The sequence below is a fragment of the Acinonyx jubatus genome, chromosome D1 (assembly GCF_027475565.1).
Source record: "Acinonyx jubatus isolate Ajub_Pintada_27869175 chromosome D1, VMU_Ajub_asm_v1.0, whole genome shotgun sequence".
Lineage (NCBI taxonomy): Eukaryota > Metazoa > Chordata > Mammalia > Carnivora > Felidae > Acinonyx > Acinonyx jubatus.
In genome coordinates, this window is record NC_069390.1 from 11,173,456 (window position 1) to 11,195,866 (window position 22,411).

Below are 22,411 nucleotides of genomic sequence, written 5' to 3' on the forward strand. Positions count from 1 at the left end.
CTCAGGCCACGGGGAATGATCGGTGGTGTTTTCCTAATGCCTCTGAGCGCCCCCCCCCACACACAAGGGGCTTAATGCAGTGAGCTGTGAGGCGCAACCGGGTGGGTGAAGCCAAGCTTTCTCAGCGCGACATTCGGCCCGGGAAGCCGGACCCCGCCGCCCGCATCCCACGAGAGACCTCGGATTGTAAGGAGACTCCCAGAAGGCGCCGGGGGTTCGGGGCGTGGCTAGCGGACGCCCGCGCGGAACCTAAACCCCGCGGCCCTGTTTCTTCCGCTTCCGCCGGGACTCTCTGCAGAGTGGACCGATGCGAAGGCGACTTCCGGGCCAGCCGTGTCCCGGGAGTCGCCGAGATCGCCGCCGGGAGCCCGGCGCGGCCGGGTGCGCGTGGCCATGTGGCGGGTGCTGGCTCGCGCGGGGGCGCCGCTCCTGCGAACGCAGCTACTGTCAGGTCAGGAGGCCCCTCGGTCACTCAGAAGACGTCCCCTTCCTCCCCAGCGCCAGTGCGGCACCTCGCCAGCTCCGGGAAGGCTCTGCCGACGGTTACCGAAGCGCTGGGTAGGGGCCGCGCTCCCCCGCCGCGGGGACTCGTGGCGAAGAGCGGCGGCCACCTGGGGCGGGGGTGGGGGGGTCGGCTCCCGGAGACCCCTGCTAGCGGGCTTCTTTGGGGAGCCCTGAGCCTGTGAGCCCACGTAGTGGAACCCGCGGCCCACTATCAGGGCACTCCGTTAGGAGTGACCGGTCCAGGTTGTGCCGGGCCCAGGTCTTGTTGCTTTCATCTTTTAATTTGATTTGTCTTTGTAGATTCCTGGGTCGCCCCGCCCGCCAGTGCTGGCCTGAAGACGCTGCTCCCGGTGCCGGCTTTTGAGGGTGAGAGCTTGTGTCAGTTTCGTGTTTTTCTCTGATGGACCCTAGAAGAGGGTAGGTGAAGACGTAGGAGGGTTCTTGTACTTCCTTCCTATCTCCATTCACTCGCGCAGTAAACTTGTATCGAGGGCTTACTGTATGCCAAGTGTTCTGAACACTGGGGATACATCAGAAAACGAGAGAGACCCACAAAGGTCCCTGCTTTTCTGGAGCAGATGTGTCAAGGGATGGGTCCCATATGGCCTACCAACTGGGGCGCATGGTCCACCCTCAGCCATGGCTGATTGGCATCAAATTTGAACTTTTGATGTTCTCTCTAAAGGATGTCACATATATGCGGTCATATAACAACATATGTGAAAAGCATTGGTTTTTTAAATACCAACGTTAAGAAAAACCTCAATTGTAAATCTAATTGACCATATCTTTTATTTTTCTTTTAAAGTTTATTTATGTATTTTGAGAGAGAGCGTGCACCAGCGAGGGGCAGAGAGAGGATCCCAAGCAGGCTCCGCGCTGTCACCACAGAGCCGGATGCAGGCTCGAACTCACAGTGAGATCATGACCTGAGCTGAAATCAAGAGTCAATACTTAACCAACTGAGCCACCCAGGTGTCCCTAATTTACCATATCGCTAATATATTGGAAATCCCAAAAAAAAAAGCATCCTTGACCTCTGAGGGCTTTGGCTTCTGCACGTAATTGTTAAACGAGTCTGTGCTCTGGAAGTACATATGGACTTGTAGGTGAGAGAAAGCATCACTAAATTCCTCTGTAGCTGCTTGTAGAAACTGGAGGAGGACGGGCAGTTTCTGTAATTTGGTATTTCCGTGAAGGCCCCTGTTTTGTGTTTGACTCCATGGCAAAGCCATGCTTGTTTTACTATAGACCTGTTTTAAATGACTTAAAAGTTATAATTTTTTTCCTCCCAACTTGTCAGAACGTTTGATAGGAAAGAAGGATGCAGCGCGTCTGGCCTGCATTTCAGTCCACCTGCCTTCAGTGCTGCAAGCTGTTGGCCATTGTACGCAGCATACGGGTGTCAGCGTGAAAAGCCCTGTAGAAATAGAGCACAGGTCAAAGGATTCCTGGGTTGCAGTTTTCTTAACAAGAACATGGCAGAGGGGCGCCTGGGTGGCTTAGTCGGTTAAGTGTCCGACTCTTGGTTTCCACTCAGGTCTTGATAGCGTGATTTCGTGAGTTCAAGCCGCACATTGGGCTCTATGCTGACAGCATGGAGCCTGCTTGGGAGTCTCTCTCTGCCCCTCCCCCGCTCACACTGTCTCTGTCTCTCTCAAAATAAATAAACTTTTTAAAAAATTACAAAAAAAAAAAAAAAAGAATGTGGCAGAGGAGAATTTAGATATTTTCATATTCATTGTAGTAAATATTCTTCCCACTACCCCCATTAACATCCAGAGAGGCCATGTAGTATTTTGAAGGAAAAAAAAAAAGTCATACGGTCTGACTTTGCTGTTTTCACTGAATGGCCTAGAACAAATTACAAAATGTCTCTAGGCCTCACATTCCCCTTTTATCAAACGGAGCTTTAAAATAGTACCCGCCTAATGTTCTGTTCCGTGATCTGGGTGTGTTAATGTGGGTCTATGCAGTCATTTTGTGATAATTCACTGAGCTGTACGCTTTTTATTTGGCCCTTTGATTATGTGTGTTAAACTTGAAAATGTTCAAACTTTTTAAAAAGGGAAGCCCTAAGAAATTCCTAAGCTATAAAATCGCTTTAAAGATTAAATGAGATAGTGCACATTAGGCATTCTACTCCGTGTCTAGCACTTGGAAACATTAAAAAAAAAAAAAGTTAGCCAGTCTTAACTCTGTGACATTCTTAATCTCTGTACCTTCCCAGTGGTCTCTCTTCTAGTTTCAGGCAGAGAGTGCATTTCGTTTGAAGGTTAAAACTGCGCATCTTCAAAGGTTCAGAAGCGTCTCCGTTAAGTCTTGTCATAACCAAAAGATTCCAGTTGACACTGGAAAAAAAAACATTGGCAGGAAAAACCCAATATGCTTCTGGAATTACTTTTCAGTGGTAACTTCAAGACTTTCACTTGATTGTTATAAATCTTTCTAGGAAGAAAATGGATCCTTCGAAATGTGTTGTATTTATTCTTGGTTGTGCTCTTTTTAGATGTTTCCATTCCTGAAAAGCCCAAGCTTAGATTTGTTGAGAGGGTTCCACTTGTGCCAAAAGTCAGAAGGGAACCCAAGAACTTGAGTGACATACGGGGACCTTCTACTGAAGCCACCGAGTTCACAGAAGGCAGTTTCGCAATCTTGGTAAGTGAGTTCAGTGTCAAGTGGCTATAGGATGGAAGTCAGGGATTAGCAAAATCTCGTGCTCTTGGAGTTGTTCTCTTCCTCCACAGGTTTTATTAGAACTGCCACCATTTGCTCTTTATTTTATGTTTATTTTTGAGAGAGAGACAGAGACAGAGCACAAGTGGGGGAGGTGGAGAGAAAGACAGAATCTGAAGCGGGCTCCAGGCCCTGTCAGTACAGAGCCCGACGCGGGGCTTGAACTCACAAACCGTGAGATCAGATCATGACCTAAGCCAAAGTTGGACGCTTAACCGACTGAGCCACCCAGGCGCCCCCACCGTTTGCTCTTTAAAATGATGTGCGCTACCCAGTAAACATTTGAGTTCTCTTTTTTTTTTTCGTGTAGAGTGCAGATAGTGTAAAAGCAGGAAAAGGAAGAGGCTACCTATTTGGCCCCTATAATCATACTGTGAAATCTTCTCAGACCTCTGCTAGAAATAAAACTACCCATGACTTAGGATGTGGGACAACTGTTTCCTTACTCAGGTAGCTCCCATGAAGACTTGATGTCAGAAGCTGCACAAATGGGTGTGAACTAGTATTGATTTCCCATCAGGCAGCCAGAGCAGTATTTTACGGTCCTTCCCACAGCCTGCATGAGCAGCCCCACCAGCCTCTCAGAACCTCATGCCCAAGACCTGTCCCTTAGTCTGCTCCAGTCACTCTGGTTTCTGCTCCAACTCCCCAAGCCCCTTACTGTGTCAGGGCCTTCACATACCCCATTCCTCTGCCTGTAACTATTGTCTGTTTTCCCTTGGCCACTTCCTACCATTCTGGCCTCAGCTTTAAGTGTCATCTCCTCAAAGAGGCCTTCCCGGGTTATCCACTGAAATGGGTCCACCCTGGTTCTCATTTATTACTGTACCCTAGGCTTTTCCTCCATGGTTCTTACTAGAACTTCTATTTCTATCTTTATGTATATCATTGAAGCCGCAGTTATTATGAAAGAGCCCATAAAAGATACCTAAGTCCCCACGTGTTTCTAATTGTTTCATCTACTTTTAGGCACTGGGCGGTGGTTACCTCCACTGGGGCCATTTTGAAATGATGCGCCTGACAATCAACCGCTCTCTGGACCCCAAGAACATGTTTGCATTATGGAGAGTACCAGCCCCTTTCAAGCCCATCACCCGCAAGGGTATGGGACAGCGCATGGGGGGAGGCAAAGGTGCCATTGATCACTACGTGACTCCCGTGAAGGCTGGCCGTCTCATAGTAGAGATGGGTGGGCGTTGTGAATTCAAAGAGGTACAAGGTTTCCTCGACCAGGTGGCCCACAAGTTGCCGTTCCCAGCAAAGGCCGTGAGCCGTGAGACTCTAGAGAAGATGCGGAAAGATCAAGAGGAAAGGGAACAGAACAACCAAAACCCCTGGACCTTTGAGCGCATAGCCACTGCCAACATGCTGGGGATACGCAAAGTCCTGAGCCCGTATGACTTGGCCCAGAAGGGACGGTACTGGGGCAAGTTCTATATGCCTGAACGTGTGTAGTGAGAGTGGGAGAACTAAGTGTACAAAGGCTGCTGAGAGAAAGAATCTACACTTTTATTCCCATCAGCCTACCCTCCAAGTCTTCAGGTAGCTCTGATATCTAACTGAGGAGCAGTGTATGAGTAAATGAGTTCTGAAAGATTGTACACTATCTGCTGATTTTTTTAAGTGTGTTGTATTTACATCAAATAAAGTTTGAGGATCATCTCAGGCAATAACTTCTCATTGGTCACTCCTAATCCTTAAATGGTCAAGAGGCTGGCCTGTTAGGGGGTCTGGTTCTCCCCAGCTGTAAGATGAATGTCTTCAGGGCTGAAACATCCTTCCATCTCCCACCTCCGTTATAAGTTGGACTTAGTATCTATATGGGTTTCCCTGCCGTCTGAAAGTTTGCTTCATATCGCTTCGCTTTTACCAAAGACCTTCATTAGTAACTGTTTTTTCTCGAACTGGAAGAAATCCGAAGAGGATTTTCACTCTCACAAAATGGTAATTACTTGGCTGTACATTTTTTCAGCTTAGGAACGCTCTACTTTCAGACAGTGGGGAATTCTGTACTACCTGTTACATGTACACGCTTCAGGAGCAAGTTGCTATGATATTTACTAGTTAGAAACATTTTTGGAAAATCAAAGAAAGAAACAGTGGGACACACATTGTTTGATTGAACAGATATTTATTTATGCCCAGCTACCCATCTCTCAATCCTGGAAGGCAAAGGGAGATGTTGGACAATAAGATAAGGAACGTAACCTTTGCCTTTTAACACAAGAACTAATAGAAGTTGAAGTTGGCCTTTCTAGGTCTAAAGTTCTCTGAGGGCCAGTGTTGTGTCCCTGTAGGTTCTAGTACAGTGCACGTGCCACACAGCACTCAAATATGCTGGATGAGTAAGGGCCCCGTGTGTTAAATCCCCATGTTGCCACCTCCCTGTCTGTCCTTAACAAGATTCATCTAGTTTTCAGAGATAGCCGGCAGTTTTCTAACCCCTGTTTAAACTAAAAGAACTACAAATAGATATAAATGGTAAACCATGTGCTTTGGAAAGTGGGTAGAAAACAGCACACTGACTTAAATTGTCAGTTTTTAATCCCACCTTCTTAAAACGTTAAGATTTCCAGCAAAGAAAATAATTTACTGTCAAAGTTACAAATATATCTAAATAGTTACATGGTTCTCAAGAGTTGAGCACTGTGGTTTTTAATGTATTTTTAGTGACCCTCTTGTAATTACAGTAAAACCTTGGTTTGCGAGCATAATTCATCCCAGAAACATGCTTATAAGCCAAAGCTATATCAAAGCGAATTTCCAGAGCCACTGGCTGAGTTGTGATCATGTGATGTTCGGCATCATGTACTACTCCTATCACAAGACGTCACTCGTTTATCAAGTTAAAATTTATTAGAAATGTTTGCTCATCTTGTGGAACACAGAACAAGTTTCTTGCAGTCCAAGGTTTTACTGGTACTAAATTGCATTAGAGAACACATCTAAACCTTGAATTGGGACCAGTGTTTGGGACAATTTTATACACACATTGCTGGCCGACTAAATCCGTTTTAGCTAGCAACACAGAGCACATAAATAATGCAAGTGGTAGGCTGCTGTCACCTTTCTGACCTGACACGTCATCTCTGTTACCGTTCACAGAACACGGTGCTGATTGTCGGGAGTTCATAGTATAAACCCTTTGTTTGTTTGGGGTCCACCTTGAGTTACTGAACCCCAATCCTGGGGCCAGCCGATCTTCGCAGAATAAGAGACCGTCCGTGGAACTCCATCACCACCCATATGAAAGGACTTTATATGTCACCGAAATAGGAGGCCTGTTGTGCAGAAGTGTGGATCAGCCCATTTCCAGGCATGTGCACACAGCATCTGATACATAACCCGTTTACCACTGATGCCTTAAAAGGTTTCAGAGTAAGACCCAAGGACTCATCCATGAGCTGAAATCAGAGCTTAATTACAGGTAATTAAGTCAACTGATACTTGAACATCTGTAAGTGGCAGGCACTGTGCTAAGCACTGGGGACGCTGCCGTGAGCAAGACCCGAATGGCGCCTATGGTTAGACAACCTTCACTTTAGACGATTAGACCCTGAAGAAGGAAGTAGACGCAGGTTGGTCAAAGGTGAGGCCTAGAAGAACCTGAGGGGCCTGGTGTTGATCAAAGAGAAAATGAGATCCTGATGAGCGGGGAGTGCACCATTTTCTTCCTCTGCAGCACTGGCTGTTCTGTTTCCCAAACAGGCACCTGTTCTCAGCCCCACAGCCCTTGCCTAACCAGCTGTCCGCCGCTGTGCTCCCTGTTCCTCCAGCCCTGCCCGCCCCTCCCTCCCAGCTCCGTACTGTCTGAAGTCTAGCTTTGCTAACGTGTAATGGGTGGTTGGATGACGCCCTGTGTCATAGGTCTCATCATGGAAAGAGGGGTAGCTGTGAGGAATCTGCAGTGGAGAGGTGATGGCACCACAGAGGTGGAAGAAGGATTAGAAACTCCGGCTGAGGCTCCATCGGTGAGGACTGAAGGAGACAACAGAAACGGAGGGGGAAGAAATTCACAGATTATACACAACAGGATGCTAGAAGCCAGGATCACCAAGTCCTTCCTCAGCGAGTCTGCACTAACTTGTTACTCGGGGTTTACTGGCTGGCTCTCTTCTAAAGAGTTAGGGGTGCTTTTAATGCAAGAACTAACTCTCCTCCAGCTTTTCCCAGACACCACAGCCCAAACCGCTGCAGGGAAGCAACATCCTTCTACGAAGCATCCTGAACAGAGCGTTCGTTCTGCTACCAGACCCGGTTTGGAACAGCTTGCCACCTTCTGTCTCCCCATCTACTGCCAACCCATTATTCACCCATTTTTCTCTTTACAAAGCATTTCTTTCCTGAGTTTTCTCCAGCCTTTATCTAGTTCAGCACCTCATCCCACCCAGATTTGGGGCACCTGGTGACAAATGACAAAACCCCGAGGACACCAGAGTTTCAAGTAAGGGAGAGTAGGTCTGACCCTCCCCACAGATGGCTCACCTTGTTCAGGCAAATATGCCCCCAATGGTAGAAGCTAAGATGATCGCAAGGATGATACAGCAGATCATGATCATGATCTTCTTCTGCTCGTCCACACAAGGAAAGAAAAAGCATGTGAGCAACAGCATCCACGTGCAGACACAGCCACAAAAGAAGGGAGACAAAAGCGGATCCGGGCACGGTGGAGGATGAGAAGGGAAAGGAAGATGGATCTGGCTTCTAGAACCCAGGGTGTTAACAGAAGCATTGCTTTCGGGGACAGATTCAAAATTAGATCAACAGCAATCTCCAGGGATGTTTGGTATGTCTCTGCCTTCTAGATCCCATCCCGTCGCACCAGAGTTCTCCTGTCTCCTGGAGCCAGATACTCATGACGAGTGAACCAAATTATGGTGGGCAGGGAGCAGCTTAAATCTGAAACTCAAATACAGTTACATTTCATTCTTTGAGAGGTACACCATCTTCAAAATCTGGGACTTTTGGTCCATCTGGTCCAGCACATGGTTGAAAAAGATTTTAACCCCTTTCCAAAGCCTAAACAAAAACCACCACGTGGTGGCATCCGGCCACTGTTTTGCAGGGAAAGAGAGGCAGAACTGTTTCACAATCAATATAAAGTCATTTATTTTTAAATTATCAATAAAATAATCAACTTTACATTAAAAAAAAAATACAACAACAACAAAAAACCCCTTCACTTGTATTAAACTAAGCCCCAGGCCTCAACAAAGGCCTGTGATTAGAGCTTGTCTGCCCTAGTTGCTGGAGCCAGTCCGCTGTTCGACTTCATAGCCACGGGCAAGAGGGCATCCCCTTGGCTCTGTCTGAGTGCTGGGCAATGACGGAGTAAGTAGCCTTTGCAGAGGAAGCCAAGGGGCTGTGCCTGCATTAGGGTGCTCTCCCTATCCTAGAAAGTCAAGGCTGAAATATAAATCAGGGAGACTGGCAGGGACTGGGAATCTAAGGGGCACCATCACTAGAAAATTACCTGGCTGTTGCTTCCCTCCATGACAAGAACTGGGGGAGACCAAGAACCTGTCAAGCTTGTCAACCTGGTAGTGGACGAATTACTCGGTAGTCCCTGATCTCCCCCAACTGACTCAGCCCTGACAACAGGATCATCCAAAGGCCACATGAATGATCTCAGATTGCTATGGGATATTCTCAGGACAAGCCTCATCAATGCACTGGTGGGAAGAGGTACCAAAACTTGTCACACCTTCTGTCTGCTAAGCAGAATAACTTAACGGGGTCAACTTAGTCCCTACCCCAGAGATCCATGATCGTCCCAGTACTCATCCATAAAACAAGGTTCTAAATGACACGGGAAGATATTTCTACTCTGATTCATTTGCAGATAAGCAAATGTCTCTTACCTAATTTTTAGCCTAGCTCAAGGTTATTTTTTTTTTTTGAGGTTATAATATCCTCCATTTCTAGTTTCCTACTTCCTGAGAGACATGGGCATATATGTATATATATATCTCACACACATGGTTATAAAAATACATCTGGAATACATGAAATGAGTGACTGTATATTCGCACCAGTCTTGATCATTTCCAGAGCCTGAGACTCAAGCACCTGTCCCTGGCCCAATTTTAAGTGCCTGGTTATTTCTGGCCTCAAGGCAATGGCTTCACAAAGCTTCACTCCAATGGAGAACAGCCAGTTTCCAAGAGTTCGATATGGGAAACAAATATCCCATACCCTTAACCTTTACAAATGGTAACCTCATCGTGGATCATCTAGGATCATCATGGTGCCCCCTTGAGTAAACACGAGAGATTACGACATAAAGATTGAAGTTGGTCACCAAGCTGAACATACTAAGAGCTTAATTTAAGACTGAATTTCAAATAAGTCAGCTTCTAAGACCAAAACGACATCTGCCAGTTCCTCATATTTTCAAGATGTGGGGACAAGAAATTGTAAGGACTGAGATCCTGCCAAGTGGAAGGCTCAAGTCAAGTCTTATTGTTGCCACACTTGGAAGAATCCCTTTGCTTTGTTAAAAATGCCCCCCTAAAAAAATACACTGCAATTTCTGGGAGAATACTCCATGAGGTAGAAAATACAGCACCTTGAGAAGGTTTTGAATAGGCTTTCCAAGGTGCAAGGCATAATTTGACACATTCAGAGGAAAGAAAGAGAAGCTGGGGTGGTTTGCACAGTCCAGGAGAGAAGGCACTTCAGAGTTGGGGCAGGAGAAGGTTTTGAGGAGAACTCAGGGTCGCATCAGGTAGATTAGCTTCATCCGGGCTAAACTGTTTGCTGGGTCAGGTCCAAGGATGGTTACAAGGAGACAAGGGGACAGGTCCCACTCTCTCAGGAAGGCCATTCAAACTCCATTCCCATCTGAAGACAAGGGTGGCCACACCATGCTGGAGTGAAATCGGGTTCTAAGAGAGGCAGGGGAAGGAGGAGCTGATCAGTGCACAGGGTGATGGTGGAGAGCAACATTAAGACTCGGTCACAAACCTAGAAGGTGGAGACGAAAAATCAGACAAAACTGCAAAAAGGAGGGCAATGGTGAAGTCAACACGAAACCTGAGAAATCCGGTAGACAAACCCCTGAGACGGGACCTGGGACTAAATCTCCTATTGTAAAAGAATCAAAAAGCCGTATTATGCAAGGGAAAAATAAACCTCTGGGCCTTTTATAATCTTTCACACAGGCTGTCACATTCCCATCAAAGGACTTGCCAGAGGGAGGCCAAGTCACTCCATGAAAACACCTGTTCTATCTACAGGGCCCTCATTAGCACCTTTCAGATACAAGTTCCAGAACTTGAATCTTCTTCTCCATTACTCCCCTACTCCCCACTTGTCTTACACAGTGAAAAGAACAAAGAGAAATTCAGGGGTCATCGTGGCTGTTCCATCTGAAGAGCTGGGTAGGCTTGGGTGAGTTTCCTAACTTCTCTGAGCTTCAGAGTTTCCCATCTGAAAATGGGGATAATGTTACTATCCTAGAACAGTACCTGGCACACAGTTGGGGAATATAAACATAGGCTGTCTTCCCTCCCTCCTGCCCAGAGACCTCTTGTCTTCAGGCCACATGGATGGGGGGAGGGTGTCCAGACCTAAGCAGCAGCCAGTCCCGACTTTATGGAATACACTACAATAAGCAACCCGACACTGCTCAGCAATGCAGAAAAGTCAACTAAACACAATATGTGAACTAGTCTCCCCTTTAAAAAGGATTCATTTACGTTCTCAAGATGAAGTTGATGTTTAGTGCTATAACCATCTCTCTTCAAGATCCTCTGGTCACACCTCACAAGGGGTCTCGAGACCCCTTTGAGACCCACTGAAGCCAAAATAAAGAAGAGGGTCGGCTCTGGGTGCCAACATGGAGGTACGTGTCAGGTATTTAAAAGATTGGTATCTAGTACCTCAGCAACCCAACTTCTCTGAATTCATCAAAGAGAAAATAGAAATGAGAGAAATAGAGGTTTGTCATACTGTTAGTTGTCGCTAAATAGTAATAACAAACCTCCAACTTTGGGGAAATAATAACAAATTGAGAGTGTATTCACAATCTTGTGTTGAAAATTAGATTTGCGGAGAGATCTCAGTGATGCGGAATAAGGCATACGATTTTTTAACTGGATCTAAAACCAGAGATAATACGGTCTAAGCCGTGCGAAACCACGTCTGAACGTGTACGTGCCAGAAGGCTATGAGCAATAACACTAAAAGTTCATTCTGTTCACCTTTTCTGTTTTATAGGGTTTGTTTGTTTGTTTGTTTTTAATAATACATCCTACATTTTATTCGGAAAAGTAATATTTAAGAAGTCACAGAAGTGTTAACAGTCCCAACAACGAGATCATTGTTGTTATATCGCCACTATGGACATGAAGCCCTGATTCAGTGGTCAGTTCTATTCTTTCTACCAGACTTTAAAGAAATTAATGTCCTAGACTTTAGACTAACTATCCTCCAAGGCTCTCTGGACTTTGAAGATGATGAAGAATGGATACCTGGTTTTACAAATGAAGCTAAGATGCCGTAGAGAACCTCCCCCCAGGCCCATCGTCAGCTGTGTGTTCACACCTGGCCCTGGCACTCACTATCTCTTCAAGCCTGAGTGTCTTCGTCCATAAAATAATGGGTAACGATAGTACCTACGTCAGGAGGATGTTATGTGGATTCAAGGACGTGTGTGTAAGGTGTTCAATACATGGTCTGGCACAACTCAACACTCAGAAATGTTAACCGCTATATCATTCAAGATCCAACTGGTCAGTCAGACAAAACCCCGCTGCCCCAAACCCCATTCCAAGGCTTTGTTTACACTGAAAAGCATATGGAAAGCAAAGCCCAACATCCATGAGAGTCAGCAAGAATTCAGAAGATAAAACCTGGATCCAGGACACAGATGGCACCCAATTAGGAGCATGCTTGCTGAGCAAAGGGAGCGAAAATGTGGTGTTCGAATGTGCCAGGACAGGTGGTAAGACAAAGAGCTGGGACAGAATCCGCAGGAGAGGAAACCAACAGGAGCCCAGCCCAGAAGAGAACTTTTCCCAGGGACCAGAACGCCAGAACAGAATTTTAAGGAGACAAAAGAATGCACAGGCAATCGGAAGTTTGAGAGAGCTCAGTGCATCCAAGGACAGTCACAAGGGGCAAGCAGTGCCAAGTGAAATCCCAGGCCACTTTCTCAAGAGGGAGCCAATCCAGAGTCCCCGAGAACCTTCCATTTACTTACATTTCAGTGCAGCAGCCACTCAGGCCACCGTTATTTCAGCCCAACGGAAAGTCCAATAATCAACGCTAAAATGCCCAGCAACACAACTACTAGCACAATGATAATTATCAATTTCTGGAGAGAAGGATAAGAGAAACAAAACAAAGCATTATTACAAACAACCCAAAACAGTAATCCATCCAAAACCCAACCCATCTCACCTCTCCGTTGAAAGCATCTTATCAATCCAAATAAGAAGGCTACATCTCTACATAAAGACCTTCTATTAGGATATTTTATATTTCTGAAATTACTTCCTGGCTGGCAAGGCCAGCAGATGGAAATATGGAGCTGCTCTCAGCTCACACTGCAGTCTTGGACATGTGCACAGATAAAAACAACAACAACAACAACTGTCTCCAAGCAGCTATAGGCCAAGGTATGACGTGACCAGTTTTTCCTTTTCAAGAAGTGTATGTTTTTGAATAGACCTAATTTCAAACTTCCATCCGTCTTTCCCCTAAAGCACATGCCTGCCCATCAGACCTGATCCAGTGACTGGGGATCAGAAAGCGTGATTACAGTCCTGTTGTGAGCCAGCCTGGATTCATCATGTAAAATAACTTCCCAGCTCCCTGAATCCTTGCACAAGCAATAGGTAAAGTTGGAAGGAAATCAAAGAACTGAAGAACCAAAGTGTCAGAGCCCAGGAGAAAGAGAAAAGAACAGCCTACAAAGCACAAGCCACCAGAGATGGCTACCACAACGGGCAGAGAAGCTGAGAAGTCCTCAAGCAACAGGGGCACTGGAAGAGGGAGAAATGCACTGGTATGGTGGGAACAGCGTGACTGGAATCTGACTTTGAATCCCACTCCTGTACTTACTAGGTGGCCCGAAGCCAACTATTTAACCTCTGACCCTCAGCTGTTTCATGTGTAAGTAGAAATAATAGGCGCTCCATAAGAGAGGAGGTAATGTTACATGGCGATCAGCACAGCACTGGGTTCATGGCAGAGAGAAGGGGGTGGGGGTGGAGCTTGGTTAATGGAGTGGAAGAGGGCAAACAGGTTTCTGAAGAACAGAGGAGTCAAGTGTAACATCTGACAGGAACAGGAGAAGTCTAGCAGCCACACCGGGGCAACGCGTCCACCCTACAGAACGGCCTCCAAGTATGGGTTCTTGGGTAGAGAGTACGTGAGCCAGATCCATGCAAGAAACACCGGGGGAAGAAGGGCAGCTAGCTACTCTCAGGGAAAGGCTGACGTAGGTGTTGGGAGGAGGCCAGGACACAGAGGGAAGGCACGGGCTCAAGGACACGGGTGCGGGTGCGGAGGACCAGAGAGAGGAGAAGCAAGCCAGACCGGTGGGGACTGAGGCGCTCACCCTCCGAGCTTCACTCTGATACTTGACAGCCTTTTTGGTGTCTGCCACAGCCCGTTCCACAAAGCCCACAGACTGGTCCATGTTGTTCTCGATACGGTCAATCATGGCTCCCTTTCCCCGGATGCAAGAGGTGGTGGCAGCAGAAACAGAGACAGGGACAGAGAAGAGAGAAAGAGCGAGAGACCGCGAGCAGAATGGACTTTCTTCTCTGAAGGCAGTGGGACAGTCTCACCTTCCGGGCCTGACCCTGGTACTTCACGGCTCTTTTAGTTTCTTCCCGTGCCTTCTCCACATGGTCCACTGTGTGCATGACATTCAGCTCTATGTTATCTAGCATCTCTCCCTGAGAAGAACGGACATGAGTCACACCCCATAAACCCACCCCAGGACAGTCCTAGCTCACGTGTGGGAGGGAAGCATCCAGAAACCTTCTGTGGGGCACACATTCACATTTCCCATGGGAAGACCTAGGGGTCTCCGGTCCTTGGTGGTGGTCACTCATTCAAGCAACACTCTGAATGACTCCTGTGGAGCAGGTGCTGCCCGGGACACCTGTAGTACACCATCTAGATGCCTGGTAACTATGGATCTCACAGATCCCACCCCCGCCATTTTGTTTTTAACTAAGCATGTGAGGAGAGGAACCAAAATGAGAGTATTTTGGGGCATAACTGGGATGCTGGCCTCTTGCTGGTCATGTAGACCTGAGCCAAGTTCATTTGGCCTGAGGCAAGTTTGCTGACTACTGCTGCAGAACAGTGCTGGCAAAAAAATAGTTGCTCAGTAAATATCCAAGGTGGGAATGTTTGCTTTCTCCAAGAGATACTCCCGGGCCCCTTAAGTGACAGATATTGGGTTTACCTAAGCTATTTGGTTACATGTTAGATCGACGTGGCTATGGAGGGACAGTGGTCTCTGAGCGAGATTCCCAACCATCTCTCAGCTGTTACTTCCCGACAGGGAAGCTCGGTGACTCGGATTAATTCTGGGCATCTTAGGATGGGAACGCCCCTCACCTACCTAGACCTTTCCCAACCTGACCCGTTGCTTTACGGCACTCTGTAAACACAGAAAGGCACTCACCATCACTTGACTCTCAAACCAATTCCTCAGCAAGGCCGCGAGGGGAGAAAAAAGAAGAGTGGGGATGGACGATGCACTTAAGGAATGGTCTCAAAGGCCAGAGGGGGCGGAGGAAAGAAAGGCACCTGGGCCCCGAGCAGGGACCGGCCTTCGAAAACCAGCCAAGCAGTGCCCGGGCTTCAGTTACGTTTTGCAGCCCTCCCACAAAGGATGCGGGCCTCCATCCCTTCCAGGTGGCAGGGCAGCTGGAAGTTCATGGTAACACGGCGCATCTGGACACCGTGGTCGCCAGGACCGGTAGACACCTGACCATGCGTGGAACCAGCGCCACACGCAGGTGTGACAGGCTGGCAGCCTGAGCAAGGACACCCAGGGACAGAATAAACCATCAGACCATGAGTGTTCCAAGTCTTCCTACGAACATTATTCTCCTGTTGCTTTGTTCATTCCCTTATCTGCTCTGGTTCCTTAGCAAAAAGTGCCAAAATATGGGGGGGTTGGGGGGACATACAAAAGAAGACACAAAAATGGACAAAAATTAAACCCTCTGGCAAAGCTGACTTTTCACTGTGAGGTGGCAGAATGACCCTGTCTTCAGTGTCACCAGTGAAACAGTTCGTACCTGGAGGCTGTTCTAAGGCACCCTCACCAAGAACCCACATCTCCAGTTAGAAGAGAAAACAGGGGGTGCTGAGGCTGGACCGCATCAAGGCCCCTAGTAAGTTTAAGTGACTGTGAGGCCGAAGGAGCAGCAAGAGTGACGGGGCTGACGGGGCACTCAGGGGGGCGTTCCTGGCCTGGACACTGGGATTCTGTTCCTCCATCATGCGAATTCCCGAGGACTCCCCCACTGCACCCCGGCCGGTGTTCTGGTCCCCCCACTTCTCAGGAGTGCCTGAGCTTCCCTCCCTCGCCCCATGGGGTGCCCGCTGCCCGGTTACCTGATTCTCCACCAGCATGGCGATGTCCACGAACATGTCATGAAGCTCCTTGATGCTGCTCTCCAGCCTCACGATGTCCTTGTGCCGCCCCTCGATCTCGCTGAGGGCTTGCTTCGAAATCTGAGAGTCGATGATCTACAACGGGCCACACAAAGGCCTACTGTCAGCCCACGCCCTGGCCAGAGGCCCCCGCCCCCCTGCACCTGCAGCCCTGCCCTTGCCAACCACACGGAGCCCCACGGCAGCCTCCCTCGAGAGGAGCATGCACCCCAGCTCCCGGACACTCACCCCAGAAGTGAAGATGGCGGGGTTCCCACTCTCCAACATCTCCTCCAACTCCTCATCTGTGGTCTTTTTGCCGGCTTTAGCACAAAAGAGGTAGAGCGTCAAATGTGAGACCAAAGCACACCACTGCAAAAGTTCCCTGAAAACCAGGAACGCGGTGACTTCACTCTGAAGACCGTGGCCTTGACAACGCACCCCCGGGAGCCCCTGATCGTCTTGCTTCTGATTTCTCCCCTAATCCAGTCCAGCCTTAGCATTATGGGCGATTACCTTCCTAAAGCACGTATCTGACCACAGCCCTTCCTAGCTCAGAAAGCTGACCGGCCCATTCGCTGTGCCTCAGAGGCCCAGGACCCGGTCCCTGGCCACAAGACCTCCCTCCTGCACCTGACCCCACACTGCTACTCCCAAGGGTTCCCTCTCCCCAGGCTGGACAACCTGCCACCCCCACTAAACACATGTGCTTTTCTCGGACCCCTTCCTGGTCCACACGCTTCCTCCACTTAGAGCTGGTGGCACCCTGCAACGCCCTGAGTCCTTGACAGGCACGGCTGTTGGGATCAGTCTATTCCTCGCAGCACCCGGCACCACACTCTGATCTCATAAATGTTCTTTGCTGTCAAAGAGATGACAAAAAGAGGGGCACCTGGGTGGCTCGGTCCGTTAAGCGTCCGACTCTTGATTTCGGCTCAGATCATGATCAAACGGTATGGGGAGTTCGAGCCCCACATCAGGCTCTACACTGACAGCATGGAGCCTGCTTCGGATTCTTTCTCCTTTTCTCCCTGCCCCTCCCCCACTCGTGCTCGCATGCTCTCTCTCTCAAAAATAAACATTAAAAAAGACAGAGAGACAGAGACAACAAAAAGATATCATGAGTCCCTAGGAGACGCCACGAATAAATGCTGGCGCCCACAAGGGCCAGAGGACCAAGCGTGACAAGCACCGTGCCACCCACAACGCTGCCCCAGGGACGCCAGTGCCCCAACGCCTCTCCTGGGCTTGAGTGCAAAATACGGGGCAGGGCGGGGGGGCAGCCACTGGCGGGGGTGCTGCCGCTCGCTCCCTGGGGTCTCCCGACTTGGGATGAACAGTCAGGTGGCAGGGAAAGGTGAAAGGACATGCGCCAAACACGTACTGATTTCGAGCTGCCGCTGGATTCGCCCTTTGCTGCGTTCACGGAAGTCCACCTGAGCCTCGTTGTATTTGGTCATCACCTCCACAAACTTCCGGGACAGGACGGAGTGCTGTGGGAACCATGCCAAGTGCGGTAAGCCCCCAGGAGCTGAAGGTCGGGGAGCCCCCACGGCGGCAGAGCCCACGTGCCCAGCCCCGCGTGGCTATCTTGGCAACACCGGATTTGGAATCAGAGGAGCAGGTATAAGGCTCAACGTTCCGCTTTCCTCACTCACACCATCGGAAGGGTCCGCCGACCCTTCCAGTTCACCTGCCCTGCTGACCTCGCATGGTAATCATGGGGCCACGGGACAGCCCTGCATCCACACGACTTGCCGCCACCCGGGCTTGCTTCCTAAAGCTGCCAGACTCCCTTCCTGCATCCAACACCTGTCCAAATCCTTGAGTTCTTACCCAACCTGACCTCCCTAACATCTCCCGCTTCCTGCTCAAAGCATTCGCTCCACAGCACTGGGTGTCTGCGTTCAAATCTTTACCGTAACTTTTATTCCTTGCCCAACTGTCCACATCAAGGCCTACTGGCTTCTCCTGTGCAAAATCACCAGTATTTGTACCCTTTGCAAACGCGTACTACTGGCACGCATATTCAGGCCAGAATCACTGCAGAAGCCCAGCAAGAGACCCACTGGCCTCTCGCCCCATCCCCACTCTGGTCCAGCTTTCAGGAGGTCCCCGGACTATCACCTAAAAGACTACAAGCTGAAGCAAATGCACACAGGCTACATGATCATATCCAGGTTCCCTAGGCAGGTAGGTATTCAGAGGCCTCTGGACCACAGAGCCACATCCTCTATCAAAACCCCGCAGCCACTCGCCCACAACCAGCTTTTCTCTCCAGACGGGCTGTTCTCTCCATGCCAGCCCCTCCTCCCTGCCCCACCACCGTCACCACCCCTACTGATACTAACACACCCCTCACTCCGCCCCCCCGCCCCGGGCCTGTCCACACGCCACTCTTGCCCATCCGAGGCCCAGCTCCTCTGGCTGCCCCCAATTCTCCCCAAGCTCTGAGGACGCTGAGGGCACCATCCATTTCACTGTGTTCTCACACTGCCCTCCTGCTGGGTCCTAGGTGATAGCTTCCTTGGGCCACCTGAACATCAGGCCTGTTCTTTAAGGACAAGGATGGTGTCTTCATGACCACCAAAGAGCCTCAGTCCACACTAGACAACTAACGACCGACCATCTTTATAGAGAAGACCTCAGGGGGCACCTGGGTGGCTCAGTCGGTTGAGCATCTGACTTTGGCTCAGGTCACAATCTCACGGTTCTTGAGTTCGAGCCCCGCGTCGGACTCTGTGCAGTTCAGAGCCTGGAGACTGCTTCGGGTTCTGTGTCTCCCTCTCTCTCTGCCCTTCCCCCGCTCGTGCTCTGTCTCTGTCTCTCAAAAATAAAGATTATAGAGAAGACCTGTTTCCTCTCCTGTAAAACAGGAGGTGCACTAAATCTGAAGCTGTGCCCTGTGGGAGCGAGTCTTGGGAAGATCTTCAGGGGCCTCCTTAGAGAAGCGGGGGGGGGGGGGGGGGGGGGGGTGCTCCGGCCCCTCCCCTACTATAGCCCGGGGCAGCTTTCCTTCACCAGTTCTTCGAAAGGAGTCCAAATAAGAATTGTACTTTAGGGCACCTGGGTGGCTCAGTCAGTTAAGTGTCCGACTTCAGCTCAGGTCATGATCTCACGGTTCGTGGGTCCGAGCCCTGCCTCGGGCTCTGTGCTGACAGCTCAGAGCCTGCTTAGGATTCTCTCTCTCTCCCTCTCTTCAAAATAAACATTAAAAAAAATAAAATAAAGTAAAACAAACTAAAGTAAAATAAAACTAAAACAAAAAACGAAACGAAACAAAATAAAATAAAATAAAATAAAATAAAATAAAATAAAATAAAATACGACTCCACAGCTAAGAACAAAACAATTAAGACCGGACAAGACAAGCGTCAGACCAGGGAAAGTCTTACCTGGGATTTCCGAATCCGAAGGTCTGCCGACGACCGCACGTCATCTTCCTCAATGTGCCTCTCCATACCTGCAGGGCAGAGCAAGGCTATGCCAGCAGCACATTGCCCTCGCCCCCAGGAAGCACGCTGCTCGGTGCCCGGCTCCCCGCGCCTCCTCACACCCAGCGCACCGAGGGGTGCAAGAGACACCTGCGATCTTGAGATGTCAGCTCACATGTGAGCCGCAGGCCTTCAGGCCACGGCTCTCGTCTGACTGTATCTCAGCACAGCGGCTCTCAGCAAGAGTCTCTGTCACCGGGAGACTCGGGCTCACATCCTCGTCCTGCCACCCCCTAGCTGCGGGACTCCGGGGAGGCCACGTTCCCTCTCTTAGTGTTCCTGTTCCCTGGTCTGTAGAACGGAGTAAGGACAATGCCTCCCTCACGGCACCCACGTGCGCAGCAAACGAGAACGTGCACCGTGCTTCGCACACTCCCCAGCGACTCCTGGAAGCCGCCCCTAACGACCCCCACCTCCACCCGCGAGGACAGGTGTGTGATTTGTTTAGGGGGGAAGAAATATAAATGCTGCCTCCACCCTCTGACCGACAGTCTGCATTCCCAAACCAACTGGGCGAAAATGCTTTGGGGCCCCAGGGGAACTCCGTCTAAGACGACGGCCGCACTGAACGAGGGTCTAAACTGAAGGGGTGGGAGGGGGTGGGAGGGGGTGGGAGGGCCCTAGACCTGGCCCCCCAAGAAATGTCTGTAGCCGGAAGAATAAGATGTTCTGCACCTAGACAGCGCGGGCATTACTGTTCACATGTACGTAGGGGCTGGGGAAATGGGACCAGTAAAGTCAAGGGACGAAGTGGGAGCATGGAGTCTCACGGCGACTCGGCCGCCGGAAGCATACACCAGTTCTGCTCTCTTTCACCTACGGCCCTGGTTCCGAAACGGGCAGAATTTCTGGGGCAGTGCCCAAGCCACAGGCTGAGGGGGGACGGGTGTATCATCAGGACGCGTTTTGGTCCAGGAGAGCCAGGCCCCGCGGGTAAGAGGGGGGCAGTAGCAGGGGCCGGCTTGTTCCCTTCTTACTCTTCAGTTTGTTCCGGACGTTGTTGGCTCTTTTCTTGATCTCGGTCGTGAGCTGCTCTAGGTCGTCCTTGGTTTCTGGGTAAAACAAAGACAGAATCAGTCAGCAAGACTCCTGGCTTTGTGAGCTATTCCAGGCAACAGAGGAGGTGGGAGCTTTCTCAGAGCAGTCTTTATTTACTGTGAGGTGTTCCCCAGTCATCTGTCACTGGAGTCACAGACAGCTTATTTAAGGGACATTTGCCAGGCACTCTGTCCCAGACCTATAGAATAAAAACACCCAGGGTTGGAGCCCTACAATCTGTCTTTTTCACAGGCTTTCCCAAGTAATTCTCTGGCACACCAAATTATGAGCTTCCTTTTTGAGGAAATCATCTGGTTTATCATGACGGCTTCAGCTCAAAGGTAGGAGAGGGTTTCATGGGACCTCTGAGGAAAAGGGATTTCAACCAAGGTTCATCGATTTAGGTTCAGACACATATTTATGACATACCTACTATGTGTACGATGCTATTCTAGGATGAATGGAGCAAAGTAAGTATGAGCCATGACTACTCATTGAAGAACCATCCTAGGGGCACCTGGGTGGCTCAGTCAGTTAAGTATCCGACTTTGGCTCAGGTCATGATCTCAGGGTTTGTGAGTTTGAGCCCCATGTCGGGCTCTGCACTGACAGTGTGGAGCCTATTTGGGAGTCTCTGTGTCCCTCCCCTGCTCTCTGCTTTCTCTTTCTCTCTCAAAAATAAACATTGGAAAAAAAAAATCCTTTGGCACCTGCTACAAGCTTAGAACTGAGCTAGATACCCACACATCAGAGAGAAGATATAGATTCTGCCTTCAAGAGGTTCAGGGCCTAATGGGGGACAAGGGACAAATAAATCAGCCATTCTAATGTGCAGTGTGGAGTAAGGTGTGAGTGCTGGCCAAGGTGTGCACAGGGTGTTGGTGAAGAGCCTCTAGCACAGTCTGGAGGGATCTGGAAAGGTTTCTAAAGACAGATGATAGTAAGACCGAGTCTTGACGAAGGAGGAAGTGTCCAACAGGCACAAAAGGAGACGAACAGTGGAGTCTCCGGGAGATGGGCCCGTATGTCAAAGATGCAAAGAGACAAGAACCATGTGGGGAACAACCGGAGTTGAGTCTGGCTAAAGTGTGGGTGACATGGGGGAGGGTGGCGGGAGAAAAGGGTGCAGAGAAGGGCAGGCCCATGACCGAGACAAGTCCCATGTGCTCTGCTGAAACGTTCCAGCTTTAACCTTCAGGCACCAGAGAGTCACTGAACAGTTCAGAGTGAAATGACAGGGCGTCTGGCTCATTCCTTGTCCTTAAGGAACCTAAAATACAGCCTGGAACCCTACTGGAAAAACGTGAAAAAGTTTGCCGGGCTGGCGGTAACAGACGGGACTCTCGGGATGGGAGGGACTGAAGCGAGCCTGACCCATTCTGGAACAGCTCAGGGAAAGAAGATGGCCTTGATCTGGCAGGATATGGAAGGGGGCTGGGAAACAGTACCCGCAAAGGCACAGCCATGGGACGGAGATGAGGAACGCGAGAAGCAGGAAGCCTGACCACAGGTCATGAGAGGGACTGGATGGGAGGGGGAGGAGCGTTTGGCCACAAGGATTCAGTGGCCCCGACCGCGAAGAGAAGAGCTGGGCCGGGAGGGAAGGGAAAGAGGACACGACGTGTGCATAGTGTGCAGTGTGGGCCGGACGCTCCCCGCCCCTCCCAGGAGAGAGGAAAACAGGGCTGGCTCAGCCCCAATGCCAAGGGCCATCGCCAGGCAACTCAGCTCTGAGTAAACGCTTACTTGGCTCAGGAATCGGTGCGGATAGGATGATACTGTAGAGTTTCTTAGCCTCCTCCACGTGCTCTGAGATCTTGTCTATGTTGAGCCGAGTCTCCTCGATCTGGAATCAAAAAGACAACGGCCTTTGTTGGGAGAGGAAGAACACAGCCACAATTGAGAGGAAAGCTTAGCAGAGGTCTCGGGGGAAAGCTGCCCACCTTCGGGGCTCGTGGGGCAATGTGAGGACTAGAAAGTCTTCTGCCGCCCGGGGAGGGCCCCTGGCG

General features: G+C 49.7%; 2 protein-coding genes across 10 annotated transcripts in view; one reads left to right on the top strand and one right to left on the bottom strand.

Moving 5' to 3' along the window:
- The first annotated feature begins 393 nt into the window (after positions 1–393).
- MRPL16 (mitochondrial ribosomal protein L16) lies at positions 394–4,913 on the top strand. The gene is made up of 4 exons (XM_027045268.2): positions 394–451; positions 805–870; positions 3,014–3,162; positions 4,210–4,913. Exons 1-4 carry the CDS (start codon positions 394–396, stop codon positions 4,693–4,695), a joined length of 759 nt encoding a protein of 252 aa, XP_026901069.1. The 3' UTR covers positions 4,696–4,913.
- A 1,471-nt stretch (positions 4,914–6,384) lies between these two features.
- The window catches only part of STX3 (syntaxin 3), a 43,992-nt gene continuing 27,965 nt past the window's right edge, over positions 6,385–22,411 (bottom strand). The window contains exons 3-11 of one of the 9 annotated variants that reach the window (XR_008290318.1): positions 22,149–22,248; positions 20,342–20,416; positions 19,266–19,333; positions 17,255–17,363; positions 16,120–16,193; positions 15,832–15,966; positions 14,040–14,150; positions 7,726–10,206; positions 6,385–7,218 (exon numbers count right to left, since the gene is read on the bottom strand). Coding sequence is in view for 8 of the 9 variants with exons in the window: in XM_053203124.1 (XP_053059099.1) it covers positions 10,054–10,206; positions 14,040–14,150; positions 15,832–15,966; positions 16,120–16,193; positions 17,255–17,363; positions 19,266–19,333; positions 20,342–20,416; positions 22,149–22,248 (825 nt within the window). In the remaining variant the exon portion in view is untranslated. Of the gene's footprint in view, positions 10,207–12,445; positions 12,560–13,807; positions 13,919–14,039; positions 14,151–15,831; positions 15,967–16,119; positions 16,194–17,254; positions 17,364–19,265; positions 19,334–20,341; positions 20,417–22,148; positions 22,249–22,411 lie in introns of all 9 variants that reach the window. The other 8 variants (XM_053203127.1, XM_027045039.2, XM_027045038.2 and 5 more) reach the window with 8 other exon arrangements.

What these genes read in the sequence shown, in the direction of transcription:
- MRPL16 (XM_027045268.2), top strand. Translation starts at nt 394, where the DNA reads ATGTGGCGGGTGCTGGCTCGCGCGGGGGCGCCGCTCCTGCGAACGCAG. An exon ending in CCCGGTGCCGGCTTTTGAGG is followed by an intron (nt 871 to 3,013) that starts GTGAGAGCTTGT and finishes TGCTCTTTTTAG; the next exon opens with ATGTTTCCATTCCTGAAAAG. An exon ending in AAGGCAGTTTCGCAATCTTG is followed by an intron (nt 3,163 to 4,209) that starts GTAAGTGAGTTC and finishes ATCTACTTTTAG; the next exon opens with GCACTGGGCGGTGGTTACCT.